Genomic DNA, 20,622 nt, shown 5'->3' with positions numbered 1-20,622 from the left:
AAACTCTCTGCTTCAGATTTGGATAACATGCCACTTATTAAACAAAACAGAAATGAAATCAGCCATTCATTATTGCCAGGTTCACATTTCTAGGCCCCAACTGTGACTCTGATACACGGCACTGCTGATAGCTAAATATCAAGGATCAACAATTTTTAAATGTAGTTACTTTTAATTTCCTCAGGCAGTCTTACATCACTTCCACTATCAACTCTTTGGTGTGTTCCTATTTTATGCATAGTTTCAGCTGACTAACACACAGCTAGTTCAAATAACTAGTTGCACATTGTCTATTTTCCTAATTTTTCCAGCACCCTTTTTTCTGTCTATGATACTTATCTGACTCCCCAACACCACAGTATCTGAGAGCCTCACAATCTAATGTATTTATCCTCATAACACTCCTGTGTAGTAAAGCAGTGCTATTATGCCCATTTTACAGATAGGAGACCTGAGATACAAAGAGGCTAAGTGACTTGGCCAGCGTCATACATGGATGTTTGTGGCAGAGCAGAAATTTAACTCTCAGCTCTCACAGCCCAGGCTAGTGCTCTAACCACTGGATGGTACTTCCTCTCTGATCCAGAGATCTAGATTCCTCACAAAGTATAAACATACACAAATTAGAATGGTAAATTTAATGCAAAACTTCAACTCATTTTTTTAAGTTAGAGATTTTCCAGTTTTTAGACTCTCCCACAGGAACCAGAGAGCTACTCTACTCCTCAAAATCATGAGGCCCTTTGCTACTTAAATCCACTTGAGGGAAGAAAGGCAGTAAAAAGGCAACTGCCCATTCTCCAGTGGCTGCCAGATTCGTTCAGGCCTTCTGCGGCCCCACAAAATGCTGATGGAGACCAATTTAAAGAGGGGGGAGTTTCAAAAACATTCAGCAGTGACCGAACTCTGCTCCTGTTGAATAAAGGCTTTACCAGTAATTTCAACAGCAGCAGAGTTATGCTACCTAAAACTCTCTTAAAAACTCCACCCTAAAAACTGATGTTAATAAAGATAGAAATTGAGACGTCAGATCATTAAGGTGAGGAAATTAGAGTCTAAATGTTACTGCCTCCTTTGTGGTGCATATAAATATTGAGAACAGCTGGGGATCTGTCTTACACAGGCAGCAATATATGGGCGGAGCTGGATAAAAGGAGGATTGAGAGGCAGGCTATTTTTCTTTTCATTGCATTTGTAGGTTTAGTTGAGATTCTTGATATTATTATTTCAATGCTTCTCTTCCTTTCCCCTCCTCTCCCCCCGCCCTTCCCCAATTTAATCATAAGGGCCAGATATTTTAGCTCTGACTTCCAGTTTTGCACATGCTTTTTGATACACAGTCACCCATAAACTGGGAAGTTTCATGAACAGATACCAATCTGCATGCACAAGCATGGGTACATTTGTCAAATAAATACTCATAACCATATAGTCATTCTATCTGTGCAGTCACAGGCACATAAAAGCCACCAGAAGGCTAGGTGTGTACAATTGCCCCTTAATATATGCTCTGTTAGATTAAACAAATAGTGTGCAAATATAAAGCTAGGTGGATGTGCAGTTCTTCATAATTTGCTTTTATTGGAGTCATATTTGAAACCCAGCTGGATGTATCTTTCCATTTTAGCTAAATACCAAAACATTTTGATTTGCAAAATTATATTAATAGCTACTGCAAGAAGCTAGTCAAACAGTGATGGATGACAGTTTTAGTTCCCTGTCCTTTATTCCCCTTTAGAAGAAGTGTGTATGGAACAGCAGTGAATACTGTGCATCGCATTTTAGAGAGCTGATCCTATTACTTTGTGGCTGTGTTGCAGTTGCAGCCTCTCTTGAGATCTGCCAGGGGAGCTGAGATTTATCAGGAAAGCGATCGTGCCGAACATCCAGCAGCTTGCAGTCAATTTGTTTACCATATTAGCTGCTGTCCAGTACTTCTGGATTAGGAGACCTTGAATGCTGCCACTGTTCATCACATACGAGAAGACGTGTGTGAAACAAGATGCTTCTGTGATTTTGCATTTGTCTGCAGGGAACATCTATGTTTCTATTAAAAACATTGAAGGACAGATTTAAAAAAACAGATTGTGCCTGCAGCAATTTTATACTAGATTGATTCTAACAAGCTACTGGTGTTTAATTATTAAGGTGTTGAGGGTGACTCATGCAAGCAGAGTTCTCTTAACTAATACTTCCAAAAAAGACTAGCGCAGGGCAAGAGCCTATTGTCTATTCTCTGATGCCTTTGACAGAGGAGCTGTTTACATTCCTATCTATGCAGCAATGCTCCCCTGCTTGTGAGCAAGTCAACAGCCCCAAGATATTAAAGTGGAAAGAAGTTTGTGCATTTCATTCTTCATCTTGCAGTTTGCTGCAGGCACATGGAGTGTCAGTTGGGTTCTATGTGGTCAAGCTGCTGTGAGTTATAGCAGGGAGGCAGATATTAGGAGGAATTAATTGATGCCTAGAAGGAGAGCTGTAAAATGCAGACGCTCTTTCACATGTTAAAGGAACACTAGCAATTTGAAATCTAGTCAATTTCTAAAAGTGAATTAACTGTAGCATCCGGTGCTGTATCTGCCCCTGAATTCCCCTATTAGTTTTTGAGGTTTTACCACCACCACCTGTTTAGAATACATTTTTTCCTTTCACCATTACTGTGCAACAGAATCACACAGTGGAAACTGACTAGAATGAAACAAATGTTACATCGTGGTGAATTCACAGAGTAACCAAACTGGAAAGATAAAGAATTGTTTTCCCCTAATAGCTTTAAATTCGAGCAATACTAAGTAGCAAAATTTCAGACAGAAGAGGGGCAGCATGAATTTTTAAACACACACACACACACACACACACACAGGACTCCCCTGCCCCCATGAGTCACTGAGCATCTGGCAACTTGAAACAACACCAACTGGAGTTGTATAGCCCAGCAGCTCTCCGGATTAGTTCCAAGTTTAAGGGGATAGTTTCCTTTTACTACAGGCTGGAGTAGTCTCTGGAATGTCCATATCCCACCTGTGAGAATGTTGTGTTATTATTATTGTTATTCAAGAAAGTGGTATTTTAAGTGTCTCCTTCCGCCTCATACTTGACAAGGAGCTAAGACAGTCATCCACTATGTCAGGAACTTGCCATATTTAGCTTTGGGCCTGAGTGACTTTAGTTGGCCCAATGTTTAATGAAAGTTAGCATTGCTAAGAGAAGTTTGAATCAGCTTTTAGGTGTGTAGGCAAAAGATGATTAGAACAGTCACTCACTTGCCCTTCACTCTGCCCCCACTTCTTAGACTACTTTTCCAATGTCATAATTAATTCATTGCCATGAGAATGTGTAAAAGTGAATGAGTGATGATGCTGATTGGGCAATTATATTGAAACAATCAATACACTCATGTCTGGGATCTAAGCAGAAGTTTGCCTACCAGGTCCTTATGTTACCTTTTTGCATCTGATTTTTGAGACACATCTGTTTTAATAGCAAGGACTCAGTTTATGACACGTATGTACCAAACTGGAATCTTCAGTGTGAATCTCAGACTGTGAGGTCATTAATCCATAATGAGCTATCGCCAACATGCTGGAACCCCTAACTGGGGCTCAGTAGAGGAGTCCCTGATTCCTACAAAAGATGCCAACCATGCAGAGTAGGGGAAGGGGTCTTTCTCTCGCATCAAATACCTGAAATTGTATCCTGCTCTCCTCTTCCTTGGACTGGCCACCCACAGGGAGAAAGTTGAAGGACTCTGACCATCAGCTGAGACAAGCCTGAAATGCAACTAAGACAGAGGACAGATCAAGCCCACTGCATGCAAAAGCACAAGCTACATCTTATAATTGATGAAGATACTGGTAACCATTTACTTGTTCCAAGAGCCAAGACCAGCCACGTGAACTATAGATTTTTAGACAGTGTGAACATCCTGTAGGATAACTCAAGGATGCTTGAATCATGCCAATGCCCACAATTGTAAGAGTGTGTGTGTGTGTCTGTTACTTACTGTTCCACAATTTAGACACTAACCCCTAAATCTGTTGTTAAAACAGTATAAGATCTTTGGACCAGGCTTGCTCTAGAGCTGCTAGAAGTCTGGGATTTTAGAAATCATTCTGACAGGTTTCAGAGTAACAGCCGTGTTAGTCTGTATTCACAAAAAGAAAAGGAGTACTTGTGGCACCTTAGAGACTAACCAATTTATTTGAGCATAAGCTTTCGTGAGCTACAGCTCACGATGAAGTGAGCTGTAGCTCACGAAAGCTTATGCTCAAATAAATTGGTTAGTCTCTAAGGTGCCACAAGTACTCCTTTTCTTTTTGAGAAATCATTATGTGTCTGTGCTAATCTGCCAGAAGGATACAGGCATTGTGTTAAAGTGGGGAGGGAAATATATGAAACAAATCAAGCTTAATGTAATCTTTGCAAACAGTGAAGCTTAACAGGGGAAAAACAGCCAAAGAGGAAGATACCAAGAAATTATTTGGAGTGATGTACTTCCTTAAAACTCAAGCAAGTAACAGCTTTGGCTGCTGACAAACACTGAACTAAATAGCGTACATGAAAGGAAACAGATTCTCCCCTTCTCCTTATTGTAAGTTGTTAAAATAATAGTTTTGTTTAATTTACTCATTGTTTGATCCCGTTATTAAGTACAGTAATTGGTGAACCCGATAAATCGAATCATTGGACCTACTGACTGTCTCAATATAACCTCAGTTTGACCAGTGTATTGTAATTTAAGTTAGGAAAACTAGACTTGAACTTACCTAATGACGTTTTACTTAAGACTTTTTATATAACTCCTTGCTTAAATCTTTTAATAAAAATGTAAGAGTTACTACAAACTGGTTTATTTCTCAAAATTTTAACTCAGACAAAGTAACCTATATAGGAGAAAAAGCTAAAATAGTTAAAAATCATTCCTGAGTCCATCCTCTATTTTAATTACGTAAAATAACACCTTATTATTCCTTCAGTTGAGCATGCATAAAAATCAGATCTGGTAACCATCTTTATTATGCTAATAGTAGCTCCTTCATTTTTAATTGTTACTTTTATGCATAAAGGTGTCGAGATGTGTTCTATACAATTACTGTGTGACATCTGGGAAAGGGTTAAGCAGCTCTTGGTGGTTGCTAGGCAATAGAGGTCTGCTCATGTGGTATGTTCTGCCAATGAGAGGCTGTTCTGGTGATGTAATGTTCCTATCGCTTAGGGGGAGAGTTTTATGAAAAAACTCGTTCTGCCATGGAATTAGATTTCCAGCCTGTTCATGTAGTTATGTTTAGCTACTAAAAGCCGTTATTTTTTAATTGCCTTTGAAACTGTTGAACATTCGACTCAAAAATGACCAAAATCTATTTAAGTCATATTATTATGTTTGAAAAAAATGACAGAGAGCACCCCCAATAACCATTTTTGGACAACTAAAAGGATTTCAGCGACATCTAGAATTTCGTTATTAATGCACCTTGAGTTATGACTCTCAAAATAATAATAGTAGAGATGGACCAAAGCAAATCCCCAGATACGAACCTCTCAAACCTTTGGAAATGTTCTGATCTGGATTCAAACTTAATAGCTGGCCCTCCCCTCCCTGGGAATAGGGCATATAATCACTTATTTTATAGATGCCTGAGTAAGGGTGGTCACATCGGGTCAATAATAAGCAGAACCAAAAACCTGGATTTGGACACAGTGTGGGGGGTGCTGCACATCACAAAAGAAACGGAAGTGCCTAGGGTTTTCCCAGCTATAAGGCACCCCTCTCCTCAGAATTCACTATATCTTGTTTATCCACCCAGGAACCAAACGCTACCTTTGTGAGAGAGCAGCCTTACTATTAGGTCTTGATTCATCAATAGCCAATGTTTCTTGCCAAATTCTTATTTCCTCATCTTATTCAGAGAACTATTCATATTCATTTGGAGTGTGTTCTTTGCTTAATGTGAGCATAGGTGCTGGAACTAGGGGTACTGGGGGTGCTGTAGCACCCCCAGCTTGAAGTGGTTTCCATCATGTACAAGGTTTACAGTTTGGTTCAATGGCTCTTAGGACCCCCACTATACATATTGTTCCAGCAACCCTGAATGTGAGTGTCCTCAAATGACAGCTGAAGAATTCCACAATAACTATTCTGGCAAATGCTGGCCAGATCTAGAAAGATGCTGAACACTCACAATACCCTTGACTCGGTATCTCTCATAATTATTTGTTTGCTGTTATTTGCCAGCTAAGATGGCATCAACTTAAGGAAGATCATTTGGCTATCAAGAGGTCTTCCTCCAGCAAAGAATCCTAAAGCAGACTGGGAGCACTGAAGTTCACTGCCTTGAACTTACTGGGACGAAGTGCAAGCTTGAGTGAAAGTACGTGATTGCTCTGAGACAAGTCTTTTAATTTGTTTCTTGCGATTTTCATTAAGGGGTAGATAATGCATTTGGTTTTCTTTCAGTCTGTTAATGCTTACCCTTTACTGGACTGGTCTTTACTCTCTGGAGCTTATGATAAGACAAATGAACAAGCCATTCTGGCAACAGTACTGGGATTTACAGTTCTCACAAATTGGTTTGCTCTCAAAAGAGAAAATTAAAATCTTTTAGGAGAAGGTGGCTGTACTGATAAAAGGTCAAGAGAACAGCAACAATAAAGAAGAGATTATGTTATATTAAAATAAATGTAAGAAATAATTTGCTAACTGGCCTTTTCTTGATTTTCAAAATAAACCTGGTTTGGTTTAAAACAGTTGGCTCTCCAGCTATTGTTAGGATAGCTTACTCAGCGTGACATGAAGGAAATAGGATCCTTTGGCCTTTGAAGAGAGGTAGAAGAAGCTTTCAATCTACTGTCAGCTCAATTTCTTGGGCTACAAAATGGATCAGGAAGGCCCTGGAAGGGTTATGAAACACACCAGGGATGAGAGATAAGCTGTGAGGAGATAGCAGCATTTGTGGAACAAGGCGTAGTGAGCTCCAATATTCAGATCATCAAGGAGAAAGAGGTGCAGCTCTTAACTAGGGGATCTCACACTTCCCAGCTTCTGCAGGCTGAGTTAATTGCACACACCGGGGCCCTCTTGCATTCCAACATTCCATCCCACAAGCTTCCCATGTGCAACCCTCCCATCCTTCTCTAGTTCAGGGACTCCCTGAAACTTCAGCTTTGCCCTCCCTTGTGTCTGGAGTTGTTTATCCTCACTTCCCCCTCCACTACATGCCAGGGTCCCCCATTCCAATAGCTCTGCCTATATCCCCATTCCTAGTCCCCCCAGCTCCATGTCCTCCATTCCCTTCCCCCTCCCTTGTTGAGACTTTGTATACCCCTACCTCCATACCAGGTTCCCCCATCAAGGGTTCTGTGTCTCCCCCTGCCCCGCTCCATCCCTCTACCCATTCCAGGGTCCTGCATTCCCCCCACATGGCAGATGATCTATGAACCCAGTTATTCACCTCCCCCCATCCTAGGGGCTCTGTTTGCCCCTCCACTTCCCTCCCCCATACCAGGATCCCCCATTTTGCTCCCTCCATGCCAGGAGTTTTGTGCATGCCCCTTCCCCCCATTATTCTTTCCATCTGGGAGACGTGTTATTCAGGGAGTCAGCACTTTCAGCTCTGTTGGGATACTAGGCAGGAATACTAGATAAGGGTGTTATGTTGGAAGGCATTTAATGGGTGTCTTAAGTTTTGGTGCCACTAAAGACCTGGTGAGGATTTACACACACACACACACCTTTCCCCCAAATCAATAGGGTTTTGATCATTATGCCTAGAACATTCCCTGAAATTCTGGAATGGAATGGCTGTGACATTCAAATTCAATGCATTACATACGGACAAACATCTCTAGCTGAATGTAAGGCCTTCACAAGCTCAGCCAATTATGGGGCCTCATCAAGCTGGCGAGTCCCCTCAGAAACCATGCCAGGAGCTGCTTTCACTTGAAGCTCATGCACCATAACAAGGTGAGAGAGAAACTGATGAAGTGCTAAGTGTCAGCATCCACGGAGCAGGCCTGGGGAAGAAAGGGCCAGGGGAAGAGGAACAATGAAACACTTTAGAACTGGGCGGGGAGGATTCTAAAGGGCTATTATCTTCCTTCAGTGATTGGCTTTTGTAGTATAAGCACATTTGGCTGAGAACTAATGCTAACAGGAAATGGGCCCTAGCCTTGAAATTTGCCTAACTTTCCTCACAGGCTGCTGGAGTTGGCAATCAGGATTTTAGGTCAGGTCTGCTACAGATAAAGGTCCAGTGTAGATTTAGATCTAGTTCAAAGTCTGTGGGATGTTTGGCTGCTGGGTCTGAGTTTGGACTCATCTCTACCTGTAAGCCACAGGAAAGGCAAGTGCATAATCCCTTTAAAGGAATGGCCAAATATAACACCTCTGATTGATCTCTCTCAGTGCAGCTGAAAGAAACAAAGACAAATTTAAAATGCCTCCTCCCCAAAAAAGAACATGAAGTGCCCAGGAGTTCATTCTGAGACTTTTTCATGGAGTTTTTAAGCATAAACATGAGCTCTGACTCAGTGACTAACTAAAGGAAATGAGTCATGAAAAAAGTGTGCTTAGTAAAAAAATCTGAGTGTCCGACTCTTTTAGCCAGTTTGTGTGAAAGCCTAAGTGGCTGGATAGTATTTATATTGTATTTGCTGAAGAGAGCTAATGAAATAAGCTTGGAACCTGATAACTATACATTTCATCTTTAAAAAGCTATGTCTCATTATACAATACTGTGGCTCTCTGACTCTTATCCTTTATTCCACAGGGGAAATAGTCTTCTATTTTTGTCTGTGGCATTTCCAACATCTGCATGCGGCGTACACACGTGGACTGACAGTCCTCTGTATAAGGCAGATGTTTTGTTTTGTTTTGTTTTTGTCTCTAAGCCCATAGATATTCAAAATTCCAGCAAAGGGAGATCAGGAACAGCTATATAATCATATAGCATCTCAGTCTATTAAGTTAATCATAGATTGATACATCAATAGTGTAAACGTGATGGAAATGCATAGTTATTCAAGGCTACAGGAATTGGGCTATTCACGTGCCCAATTTATTCATTTATGCTCACTCTAGCCTCCAGTTGGATAACCATGATTATCAATCTGTTATTTCAATAATCAATCTAGGTTTCTATGAGCTCACAATAGAATATCCCTGGAATCCCAACAGCATGAATAAAGATCTCCTTTCAACATAAGGTGGTCCAGCACATTCCATTTCAAACTCCTCTCAGATGATGGCCTTCTAATCTTCTGCTGCCCTCCTGTATACCTGTCCCAGCAGGCACTGGATTGGAGCAGAATCTCCCTCCACTTCTTATTTGAAAAGGGAAACATTAACATGCAAAATCTAAAAGCCAAAACATTTCAGGAGTGTTTTATGACACATACTTATCATTTTTGCACCAGCTATACATTCTGAACATATTTAATCCTGTATATCCCAGCATGCTTTTCAAGTGCGGCCAGCATTTATCAATATTAGAATTTTACATGACTAGTAAGAGATTACTACCTAGAATTAAGCCATTTCTGCTAAAAAGGAATCAAGTTCAGACTTTTCACATGGACTTGAACCTAGAAGACAGGCATCTAGTGGTGGCAAGAAGAGAGGCACCCTATTCATTTGAAAATTCAGAAATTAACTGTTGCTGTAAGAGAAACCAACTCATGCATGTAATGCCTTCAGACTGTGGCTTCATGTTTTTCCTCACTAGAATTCTAACTACATCCATGAACATTCATCTAAAGCACAAACACATAGTGAAATGAATGTAACACGGACCATGCTACGCTGTGTGGGAAACACCCTGAGGTGCCAGTCAGCCCTGATCATTTCCTAGCCTCAGCTCACACTCTGCTACAGAACATTTGCACCCTTATATATATATGGAATTATCACTTGTGTTGCCACAGATCCAGAGGGTACCTCAGGGCTACAATCACACTGAAAGCATCGGGATTACAATAATTGTCATTCCACAAGAGACCGCTAGACTGTTGGGTCTGAGATCCTGCCTTTAGCAGTAATCTATAGAGGAAACATCAGAATAGGAAACCTACATACTTCTTGTCACACTGTGTGATGTTACACCATGTGTGGATGCAAGGAGGGAAATTCCTTACTTACCCTATGAGGAGAACACATATATTCCCAGGAGCATGAGAATAAGTGTCATTTGTAACTAAAACCTAGCTAGTATAACTGTAGGTGCTATTCATAGTCATATAAAAAAATACAAGCAATAAAAACTGTATGATCTAGCCTTAAGTATTCTGTAAATAATTAATAATGATATATTAAACCTAACATCTGTGGCATTAGAAGAAATCCCCTTGCTGAGTGGGTAGATATCAACTGCTGTATAAAAGAGGGAATGGAGGCAATAAATCTAGGCAGCATCTCCGAGATGAACAGGACCTGATTTAAAATGAAGGGCCAAAGGTGAGCAAAGAATTTAGAATATTTGACTAAATGACAGGTTGTACTTTGATGATCCCTTAAGAGATGATAAAATTCACAGATATGGTGCAGTTTGGGATAGAGGGAAAAGCAGATTTGTCTGTGCTCATGAGTTTCTTTCTTTCATATATATCCTTCCCCAACTTCAAAACAGGGCTACAGTCATGATGTCACTGCCCTGTGTCCTCCTCGCCCCATGCTACATACAACCACAGCTCAGACTGAGTGAAGAATCAAGGCCATTTTCTATAGACTACCAGTCCTATAGCTGGTCTTCCATGTCCACTCAACCTTTGCTTCGTCAGCTGATACAAACTATAAGGTTACCAATTAATACCAACTTTAGGCGGTAATTCTTACCTTTCTCTTGGGAATTAGGTTGAGATTTACTCTCTTTTCACATATAAACCATTAAACAACCATCGGAGGGTTAACAACTTTTGGCTACTACTGACCTAGGCTGGACCTGTAAACAAATAGCTGAAAGTTTGTGTATCTCTTTACTAATGCCCAGGTTGTTCCAGTCCCTCATGATAATGTTTTGTTTCTCTCTTCAAAGGCCTTTTTTTTATTTTTTAAAGTTTTTCCAGAAAATAGTCTAGACCTGTGGTTCTCAAAGCCGATCCGCTGCTTATTCAGGGAAAGCCCCTGGCAGGCTGGACCGGTTTGTTTACCTGCTGCGTCCGCAGGTTTGGCCGATCGCGGCTCCCACTGGCCGCGGTTCGCCACTCCAGGCCAATGGGGGCTGCGGGAAGAGCGGCCAGCACGTCCCTCGGCCCGTGCAGCTTCCCGCAGCCCCCATTGGCCTAGAGCGGCGAACCGTGGCCAGTGGGAGACGCGATCGGCCGAACCTGCGGATGGAGCAGGTAAACAAACCGGTCCGGCCCACCAGGGGCTTTCCCTGCACAAGTGGCGGACCAGCTTAGAGAACCACTGGTCTAGAGAATTGCTGAAACAGCAGTTAATGTAAAACTAAACTAGGGCTACATCTCATTTAGAAAAAAAAATAGATGTGGTTGGGAAAAACTGAGACAGTTCTCTTGGAATTTTCCATTTAATTTTTTTTTCCTGACCAGCCCTAGCGAATGCAAGTCAGTACAGATATGATCACGACGGGGAATTTATATTCACCTCAGCTCTTGTCATCCACCACACTGTTCTTCATCTTACTATCCTTCTCTGAAGCTCTTTCATTCTCGTGGCTTGCATAACAGTCTGACTGGACATCCCTCCTAGCTTTTGTTGCCATAGAAGACCTCTTGTTGATGTCTTTATCTAGCTGCAGCTCAGTCTCATAACAGGCCTCCCCTGGCCAATTACTCCAGGTGGCTCTTAATAAGTTTACAATTTTCCCTATGTCAACAACTCTTCAGTAAGACCTTTTAAATAGATATGATACTTGAATTTACAAAATATATTTCCTTTGAGTGTCTCCTTGATGCTAGGCTTCAGGGAGATTGTGCTTTTTAAGTTTTAAAATCTTTTCTCACTATTGATACTGTTCATTTTTATATCTAATATGTTTCTTACTCAGTCTTTAATGCCCCCCTTTTCCATTTTCTTTAATGTTTTAACTTCAATTTGCCCTGAAAAGTCACTTTGTAAAATTATGTTATTGGACTCTATATAAAATTTGCCCCATTTGCAAGTAAAAAAAGTTAGCTTATTTGCATTCCCCTGCCAGTCCAATCAATTCACGGTCACACTGGACTCTTTCTATCTGACATGTCACAGATTTGCCAACCCTGCTGGTTTTATAGCAAGTCTCACAATATTTGGTGTTTGTGAAATTTGGCATCATACAATTACACCAAAATCTCAGCTTCCATTTAAAAAAAAAGTTCCAGCTCTCATGGTTGCTGGGGGTGGGGAGGTGGGAGACAAAAAAAGAACACCTTGAAAATACACTCCCAAAAGTCTCAGAAGCCAGAAGGCAAATAAACTCCAAGAGTGAAATTTGACTTCAATTATTTCACCCAAATGTCTTATTTTTAAAATATTGTGGCTTGGTGGTTGGGCTGGCTCATGATTTTTGAACACTTGGGCTTCAATACGACTGTCATTAATAATAAACGTTCAATATGTCAACGTCAGACCTTTGGTGACATGACACCTATGAAAGCCCATTGTCTCCAGATTATGCCCCAAGTAGGTTTGAACAGATGTCACTAAAGGCACAATCTGAAGGGAGACAATGGAGTAGCACTGGTATTTTGGAGTGTGTGTACATTGCAAACAAAAGACCCTTGGCAGTGAATCTCACAGCTCGGGTCAACTGACAGACATGCAGGGTTAGCGCTACCCGGCTAAAAATAGTGAGTTGACTGGGGTCTGAGACTGGCTTTTGCAGGTCTTTTTTTGCAGTGGAGACATACCTCTAGAGTTATATTCAGCCTGAAGACTCCTTACTGCTATGTGTGATTGGCAGGGGGTGCAGTGGGAGAAACAGTTTTAAACTATATCAAAGCCCAGGGTGAGCTTGCAGGCCTGGCAGTTAGAAAGAAGTAAGTATCTTTGTACTTGCAAATTGATGAAAGTTTGCTAGGGAAATCAGCAAATCATGAATATGGAATACCACACGGCCATTCTCACATGTTTTTCAGGTAGAATGACATTTTTAAGATGGTTTTTAGGGTCGGGAGTAGGTCTTTTTGTTCCACTTCAGTTCCAAAGAATGCCACACATTTCAGTTCTATCACTGAAAATGCTAAGTACTTACAGAATACATTTTAACGTGATGAAAAGCTTTAGAGTGAGGGCAGAACAATTTTGATATTCAGATGATTATATTGCCAATTAAACTGATGTACTAGGCAATTAGAAGTGGTAAATCTACAGTAATTGGCCACCATGCTGAAGGAAGTAAATTCTACCCCTTTCTTTCACAAAGCCTCATTAGTTTACTCTTTCTGTGGATGTGGCCTAACAGCCTCTGTCTCCTTTTCTGTAGTTGGAAACTGTTGTATTTTAGCAGTGATAGCCAACTACAGAAGGAAAGTGACATCCTTTGTCACTCTGTCTAGCAGATAAAAAATGATGGTTTGGTATTTTTATGTAATGCAAATGATTGAATAGAGCATAGTAAGGTTAGGCCTTACCATAGGTTTCCATCACTTCAAAAACTAAAGTAGATTTTTTAACAAAATTCTTAAATTAAAAGTCATTTCAATTAATCAGTACATGCTTGCTACCAAAGTTTTAAAGAAAGTCAGACTACTGAATTGGTGGAAGCCACTGGCTAACCACCTGGAACCAACTTTTGACAGCGGTAGTCTCTTCTGCAAATGCAGAGAGAATAAGCTGAAATGAAGAAAATATTATACTTGTTCAGTTCAGTGACTAATTCATTCAACGTTAGCAAACTGATTAGGAGTTGAAGAGGCAGGAAAGCTTGTTTTTCCTCTTCCAACTTGTGAATAAAAATGAGGTGTGAGGATGAAATCTACCAATTCTAAAATCTTGAAAGATAGAGGAACAAAATCAGTTCAATTAGCTAAATACAGATATTGTCTCCTTTAATAAAATCAGTTCATTTTTACTGCTAAATATGTTTTGATACAGAAGTTTATCAGTCCATTTAAAGGTGATTTTTAAAGTGTGCATTTTTAATGCATTCCAATTTTAATGCAAATAGAGCTTGACCCAAATCACAAGTAAAATGTTAATTTAGTAAAAAATGTATCACTCATGATTTTCTAACAAACATGTAAACATAAAAATTCAAATAAGTATTTTAAGCTATATAATTGCTTAAATAAGTATATAGATACAATGTAGCCTCCTAGTTAGCAAAAAGTAGTAATCATACTACTATTACAAAAAGTAAGTAGCATAAATGCTATATTTAGTTGCAATTAAACATGTTGTCATAGTTACCAACCAATGAGAATCAACCTCTCCTTAGTAAAAATCAAAACTGCAAAAAAAAAAAAAGTTTAAAACCAATTATTTAAATAAAGGTTTTTTTTATTTAAAATAATAATAAGTTATTTGAATTGTTCTTTTTGTTTAAATTCACCCAGCCTGTTGTTCAACTTCAGTGACCTTTGCTCTTGCTTCAGAATAAAGTGAGTTTTGACTGCTTTCAGTTTCAATACAACTCCCACCATCCCGAAGAAGTCAGTAAGGTCAGTGTATAGGAATCACTTTACTTACAATTGTAATGCACTAGCTCTTGTTGAATACCCAGAGACAAGACAAAGAGATGGATAATGCTATATATGGTTGGACCATCAGTGGAATTTAGGTATGCAGGATGTTCTTACCAGATTGGAATAACAGTTCTATCCACTCTTCCGAGAAGCCCCATATGATGGGTTCTAATGATCACAAGTGGTCAACATCTCCTCGTTCTCTCTCATCCAGCAGAAAGCAGTATGGTGCCCCCTAAAACCATAACTGGGGCATTGGTTCAGTATTAACTCAGAGAGCAACATCTCTTTTTGGAGCACCTGTGGGTGTTTTTGAAGGGAGCCCTCCAACAAACAAATCTGACCAACCTTAATTAGTTTGAGAGCTCAAGGTTGTATGGCTACAGGCTAGAAATACCAGTCAAGTGTGTCTATATTAGAAACACTACAGCGGCAGCACTGAAGCTATGTCACTGTCACACAGACATTTACTACAGCGAGGAAAGGGGTTCTTCTGTTGCTGTAGTAAGTCCACCTCCCTGAGAGGCAGTAGCTAGGTTAATAGACGAATTATTCCACTGATGTAGCCCTGTCTATTTTGAGGCTTAGGTCAGCTTCACTATATTTCTCATGGGTTTGAGTTTGTCCATACCGCGAAGCAACATAACTAGGTCAACCTAACTTTCTAGTCTAGGCCAGCCCAATTTATCAGCTAAAAGAAACTCTTTGATCTCTTTTCATACAGAGTACAATTACTAGTTTCCCCCAACACCTTCATCCTGTGGCTCTTTCTTAGCAAGTATGTGTATGGATAAAGTGCTCACTACAAGCAAGACAACTGTGCTGATAAAAGCCAAGTTACATAACCTGTTTTGTATGAATCTGGTAACTCACGTGCACAGTTGATTGGCATAGATGACGACCCAGAAGCTATTTATAAAAGCATCAACAGAGAGCTATCTGAAAATTCTCTTTGTCAATACCTGGCTTCACACAGATCCTTCCCATAAATCAACCACATCCTCATAATGAAAATAGAAATTTAATTATTCACAGGCATGTCCTTTGAGCTTTCTCTGATCTTTTTGTGAATGACTAAGAGCAGCTGGTGCACACAGAGTACACCATCTCTGCTGGCTGCCCTGTTAAAAGCAGTGACTCATCAACACATGACGTCAACCCCTCCACTCTTCTGAAATGGCAATAAATAAATAAATAAATGAATAAAGTTTAATTAAGAAAGGGGAAAAAAGGCACCTGAACAAAACAGCCTGAACTTCCTCCCAAACAATCACTTCTTTGGTCATATATCATCCGAGTGGCCATGAAAAAAAAATCCAGCAAAAGAAGACTACACACATCTCGTTTGGTCTTTTGAGTGGAAGAGTGCTTTTCTATTAAAGTGTCAGCTGATAAAACATCTTTCCTCACAAAAACTGGCTAATTACACAGTAGCTGTTACAAAATAGCATTATTCCCCTTGGTAAAACCTACATACATATTTTGCACATGTATGCTTCATCTCTAAGTAGTGTTCAGTGTCTTCCAAGGGAGAATAACTCAAACAGAAGACACTGATATAAGGAAGACTGAAAGCAGAATATAGCGACCGCTGTGTGCTTATAAAGAATTTTCATAAGATGTTTTCATGATACCAGGTATCACAGATTTCAAGTAAGTAGTTCTACAGGCTCAAAATACACACAAGTGAGGGAGCCCTTACAAGAATATTATGAAGGATCAACAAATGCTTCATAATAAATGCAAAACACCTACCCTGCACTAGTGCAATATTAACTTAAAAAATGGGAGTTACAGTTGAATGCACAACCATTACTTCAGCCTCTTGTGCAAACATTTGGTTTTGATCCTGTTTCCAACAAAGTCAGCAGCAAAACTGGTACTGCAAAGAACAGCATATGTAAGATGCAGATTCTTCTGCCAGAAAGGCTTGCTTTCCTGAATAAGAGCGGGGGCGTTTTGCATACAAAGATGATAAAGCAGTGGAAAGAGAAACAAATGAGATTCAGCCTTTATATGGGATTCTGTGTGGTCTGACTTCAAATTGTCTGAAAACAGAGCGTGTATCCACCACATTTGAGCCTCAGCCTCACTAAGATAATTTGAGCCCCAGCTCCCTTAGACAGTCCTTCGCAACTGGAAAGCTTTCCCCTTTTCTTCAGACATGTAACTGTAATGCGGGGTGGGAGGCGAGAAGAGAGAGCTTCTGTCTGAAAGATGAATTTAGTTGTATTTCAGGGTTGCCTTGAAGGTAGTATTGCTTATAAACAGCAATTCACCAGTTCCTCAGAACAGTTATGCTAGAAGCAGGAGAACTGGAATTACTGGCTCAGTCTCTTCAGAGGGAGTCAAATAGGTTTGGAAAGATCAGAGAAGGTCTGAAAAGGCAGCATGGCACTGAGAAGTTAAGTGGTACGCTAACGGTCACATTCTGTAACAGGGTTGGGACGAGAACGCAAATGCCCTGATATGCACACATTTGCTTTTTCCTGCATTAGTCTGTCTCCAGTGTTTCTTGCTCAGGTTAATTGCATTAGTGTTTAAATGCAAGAACCAAGGATAATTGCCCAACCACATGGCAGTATCAGGATGTGTTTAATACTCAGTGCAGAAAACATGGCATCAGAACCAAGAATTGTTGTTTAACAAAACTGATGCACACCTCCCCCAGTCTTTTGGTCACTTAGCAGAGATGCTTTTACAAGCTGACCTTTTAAGCACTAACTTCATTCTTAGTGCCATCCTCTCATAGATTTTCTACAATGCTATTTTCCTAGCAGCATTTGGAGCATTTGTATCCCTAGAGGTAGATGTGCTGTTTTCTCACTCCAAAAGGATATGAGGCTTTTCCCTGGAGGTTTCTGTCATAACCATGGACACTAGAGTCTCCACTAATGCTTTAGTAATGGCAATCCCAAAGGAAAATAAAAAGCAAATAGGTCACTGACTTGGTCCCAGATCAGCATGTGCTTAATTTTAACCACGTACTTGATACTTAAAAAGTGTGATTAAGCGTCAAATCATGAAACCATCGGTCCGTTCACCTAACATATACTTTGCATGAAGTGCTAATCTGATAACTAAAAGGTTAATCATCTCATTGTATGCCTATGAAGTAGGCTGGATTCCATGATTACTCATAATACAGTATCAGAGGTTGGGAACCATACTAGGAAGCGTAAAAACTCAGAAGGGCAAGCCCCTTCCCAGAATTTACAGGTGAAAGAGATAAAACGTTTAATCTCTAGGAGGGCAAAGGAAAGGGGTAAGTATACAAACCGAGCAATCAGAGGGAGGAGGGGCACATACATACTTGATTCCAGATCTTTATTTTTTTCTGGTGGGGGAGCGGACTGAGTAGGAAATGACAGAGGGAGGGAGTAAATAGGACTTGGGGGTGGGGGGAGAGAATGACTGAAGAGGAAGAGGGAGGATGGAAAGGAACATGGAGGGCAGAGAGGGAGACCAGCCAAGGAAGGACTTAGGAGGGTGGGGGGAAGCAGGAGGAGATTGGAGAAAACAATATGCTAACAAATAAAAGTCATCCTTAGTTCCCTGTTGAGCTCACTCACCTCCAAGGGCTGTGAAGGTTGGTGTCCCTGGATGGGACCTCTCCCTTCCCCCCCCCCCACCATTGCTGTTCCTGGGACAGGTTCTCCTTTGCTTCTCCCATCCCAAGTGGTGGGGAAACTTGTTGAACCCTGAAAGCAGATGCCTCCAGAAGTCTGTTGCTAAGGAAGAACTTGCTGCTTCTGGGGATTAGCACCAGCCCCAGGAGATCAGGCTTTGCTTTCTCCATGTCATGTGACCAGGGAAGAGGGGAGTGCTGGTGTACCACAGAATTAGCTCCAACATCTCCCCTAAGCAGAAGTGTTATTGTTTTTTATGATTGGTGATATCCCAGCTTTGCTTGTTTTGTGGCTGATCGGACATCACTTTGCAAAACAAAGGGAGCAGGAGTTAAATTTCTACTCATGAACCACCCCTCCAGAGCTGCACCACAAGGCCAGGGCCTCTCTTCAGTCAAATACCTCCTTCTAGTGAGTCTACTTCTTCTGTAGTGCTGACTAGACATTAGCTGCTTAAGACATTTGATTATTAAATCAAGAACAGCCGTCACTCCTTCATTCTGTGGACTAGCCTTCACTGAGCAGTCACACAATCTGGGCCCTGTCTCGTCTCTCGTGACACATCACAGCTCTCTTGTTGCTATTCACACACACACTTTGTTGGGGGCATGGCTGAAGTAAGTCGGCAAGCTTTCGGTGGCAAGGATGTCTTCTTCCTTGAACTGAGGTATCTAGCATAGTAAAATGAAGTGGGCCACACTCATAGGGAGCTGTCCTGGTGCTGAACCCCACTTCTCCACCAGGACTGTCATTCAGAGACAACGTTGCTCCTGCTTTGACTTCCGTGTGCAATCTCCATTCCCCACAGCAGAAGGAAACAAATATCTGCTGCAGAGAGTGAGGATGCAGGAAGAAGGTTGCGTCTCTCCCTGATCTTCAAGCATGGTAATTCCCATTGCTGCTTGCCGCAGTGCAGGGATCGCCAGGGTCCCAATGCAAAGGAAAATGTGACTGAGCTCAATTGGAGAGCTTTATTGAATCCCCAGGACTGTGCTCTAGAGAATCTTTTAACTTAGCCCTCCCAGTCACAGGAGCCAGACCAGCTCTGTGCAGAAAGGGAAAGTTCACCAGAAAATACCATAGATTTTCCCTTGTATTTTCTAAAAAGAGTTTACCAGAAATGGATGAGATGTTTTAAACTTTGGCTGCACAAAGCCTTGATTTCATTTAAAACACCTGGCTATGGAAAGATCTTCAGCATTGCTATACTGCATCCTAGCTTTAGGAAGCCTCTGCCTTTATTTATTTGACTGGCTATGGGTTGCTTATCATTGTCTTGACCATGTCTCACTTTACCTACTGTATCACTCAAAAATACAGCCACTTTTAAAGCTTTAGCTTTCTTCCCCTCCCCGCAATCAACTCCCCAGGCTATTGCTGCTGCAAACAGTTCTCCTGCCTTATGTTCAGAAAAAAAATAACCATGGAACTGTCTAAACAAATCTATGCCCTGTATTCACTATTTTACCTGCTTAATTCTAAGTAAACTTTTACTCCTATCACTCTAAAATCAACTCTTATGGGAGAGTGAACTGAAGTCTGCTGCCTCACACATCAAATGATGGACCTAAATTCCAAGGCCCTAGTTCAACCAAGCACATAATCATGTTTAACTTCAAGCCTGCATCTAGTCCCATCAAAGTCAGCTGGGCTACTCATATGTTTAAAGGTAAGCTTATCCTGAAGAGATTGGCCTTACTGCCAGACTGTTATTAGCAGTTAGATATAGCTAGAAAATGGAGGAGGAGAAGAATTTTTCTAGAATTGCATTTCTGGTTTTCCAACAATTTATTCTTCATCTCCCTTGTCTAACCAGCGCTATTAGTTAGCCAACAGTGAACATGGCTTGAATATCAGCTCCTAGGGTAAGTTTGCAGGGTTGGGGCTTTTGGATAGTGGGGGGACAGGCACAGAAATCTCTTTATACTTCAACACTGTGCATATTACATGGAAATCAGACATTAAGCACAGAATCCCACAATGCTATCTTTAGAATGCTGTTTCAGAGTACAACCAGATTAGGTTTGCTTTGATTATTTTTCAGCTTTATTGGGACAGTGCTGTTATCCTAAACTTTGTCATATTTTCCCCAGCGTAATCCAGTTGGGAAGCCATTAAAATGACTTGCTCTTTTGTTTGTTACCTTTTAAATCTGTTTTCTCATGTTTCATTCAGTCCTCTGCACACACACACTTTTCTGACAGCAGTAGATTTACAATCCATTCTTTACCTAGTGTTTTGGATAAGGCCAAAATATCTGTTCCACAAGTTTAAATTTTTCCCATCAATTGCAAGAGACATGATGGGGGGGAACAGCATCCACTAAAGCCAGCAGGAAACGGATTGTGAAAGCCCTACTCCAAAGACCAGAATCCCT

The 20,622-nt window shown here is 40.8% G+C and overlaps 1 protein-coding gene across 2 annotated transcripts in view; it reads right to left on the bottom strand.

The window, feature by feature from the left end:
• Positions 1-1,572: 1,572 nt before the first annotated feature.
• Positions 1,573-20,622, bottom strand: part of AP1S3 (adaptor related protein complex 1 subunit sigma 3) — a 58,394-nt gene continuing 39,344 nt past the window's right edge. Inside the window, exons 5-6 of one of the 2 annotated variants that reach the window (XM_075132223.1) lie at positions 3,684-3,781; positions 1,573-2,047 (exon numbers count right to left, since the gene is read on the bottom strand). In XM_075132223.1, coding sequence (XP_074988324.1) covers positions 1,918-2,047; positions 3,684-3,781 — 228 coding nt within the window. In that variant the 3' untranslated portion in view covers positions 1,573-1,917. The remainder of the gene's footprint in view (positions 2,048-3,683; positions 3,782-20,622) is intronic. The other variant, XM_048864892.2, reaches the window with a different exon arrangement.

This window comes from Caretta caretta, chromosome 9, assembly GCF_965140235.1.
Source record: "Caretta caretta isolate rCarCar2 chromosome 9, rCarCar1.hap1, whole genome shotgun sequence".
Taxonomy (NCBI): Eukaryota; Metazoa; Chordata; order Testudines; family Cheloniidae; genus Caretta; species Caretta caretta.
The sequence above is the reverse complement of the archived record's forward strand: the minus strand, read 5'-3'. Positions and strand labels throughout refer to the sequence as shown.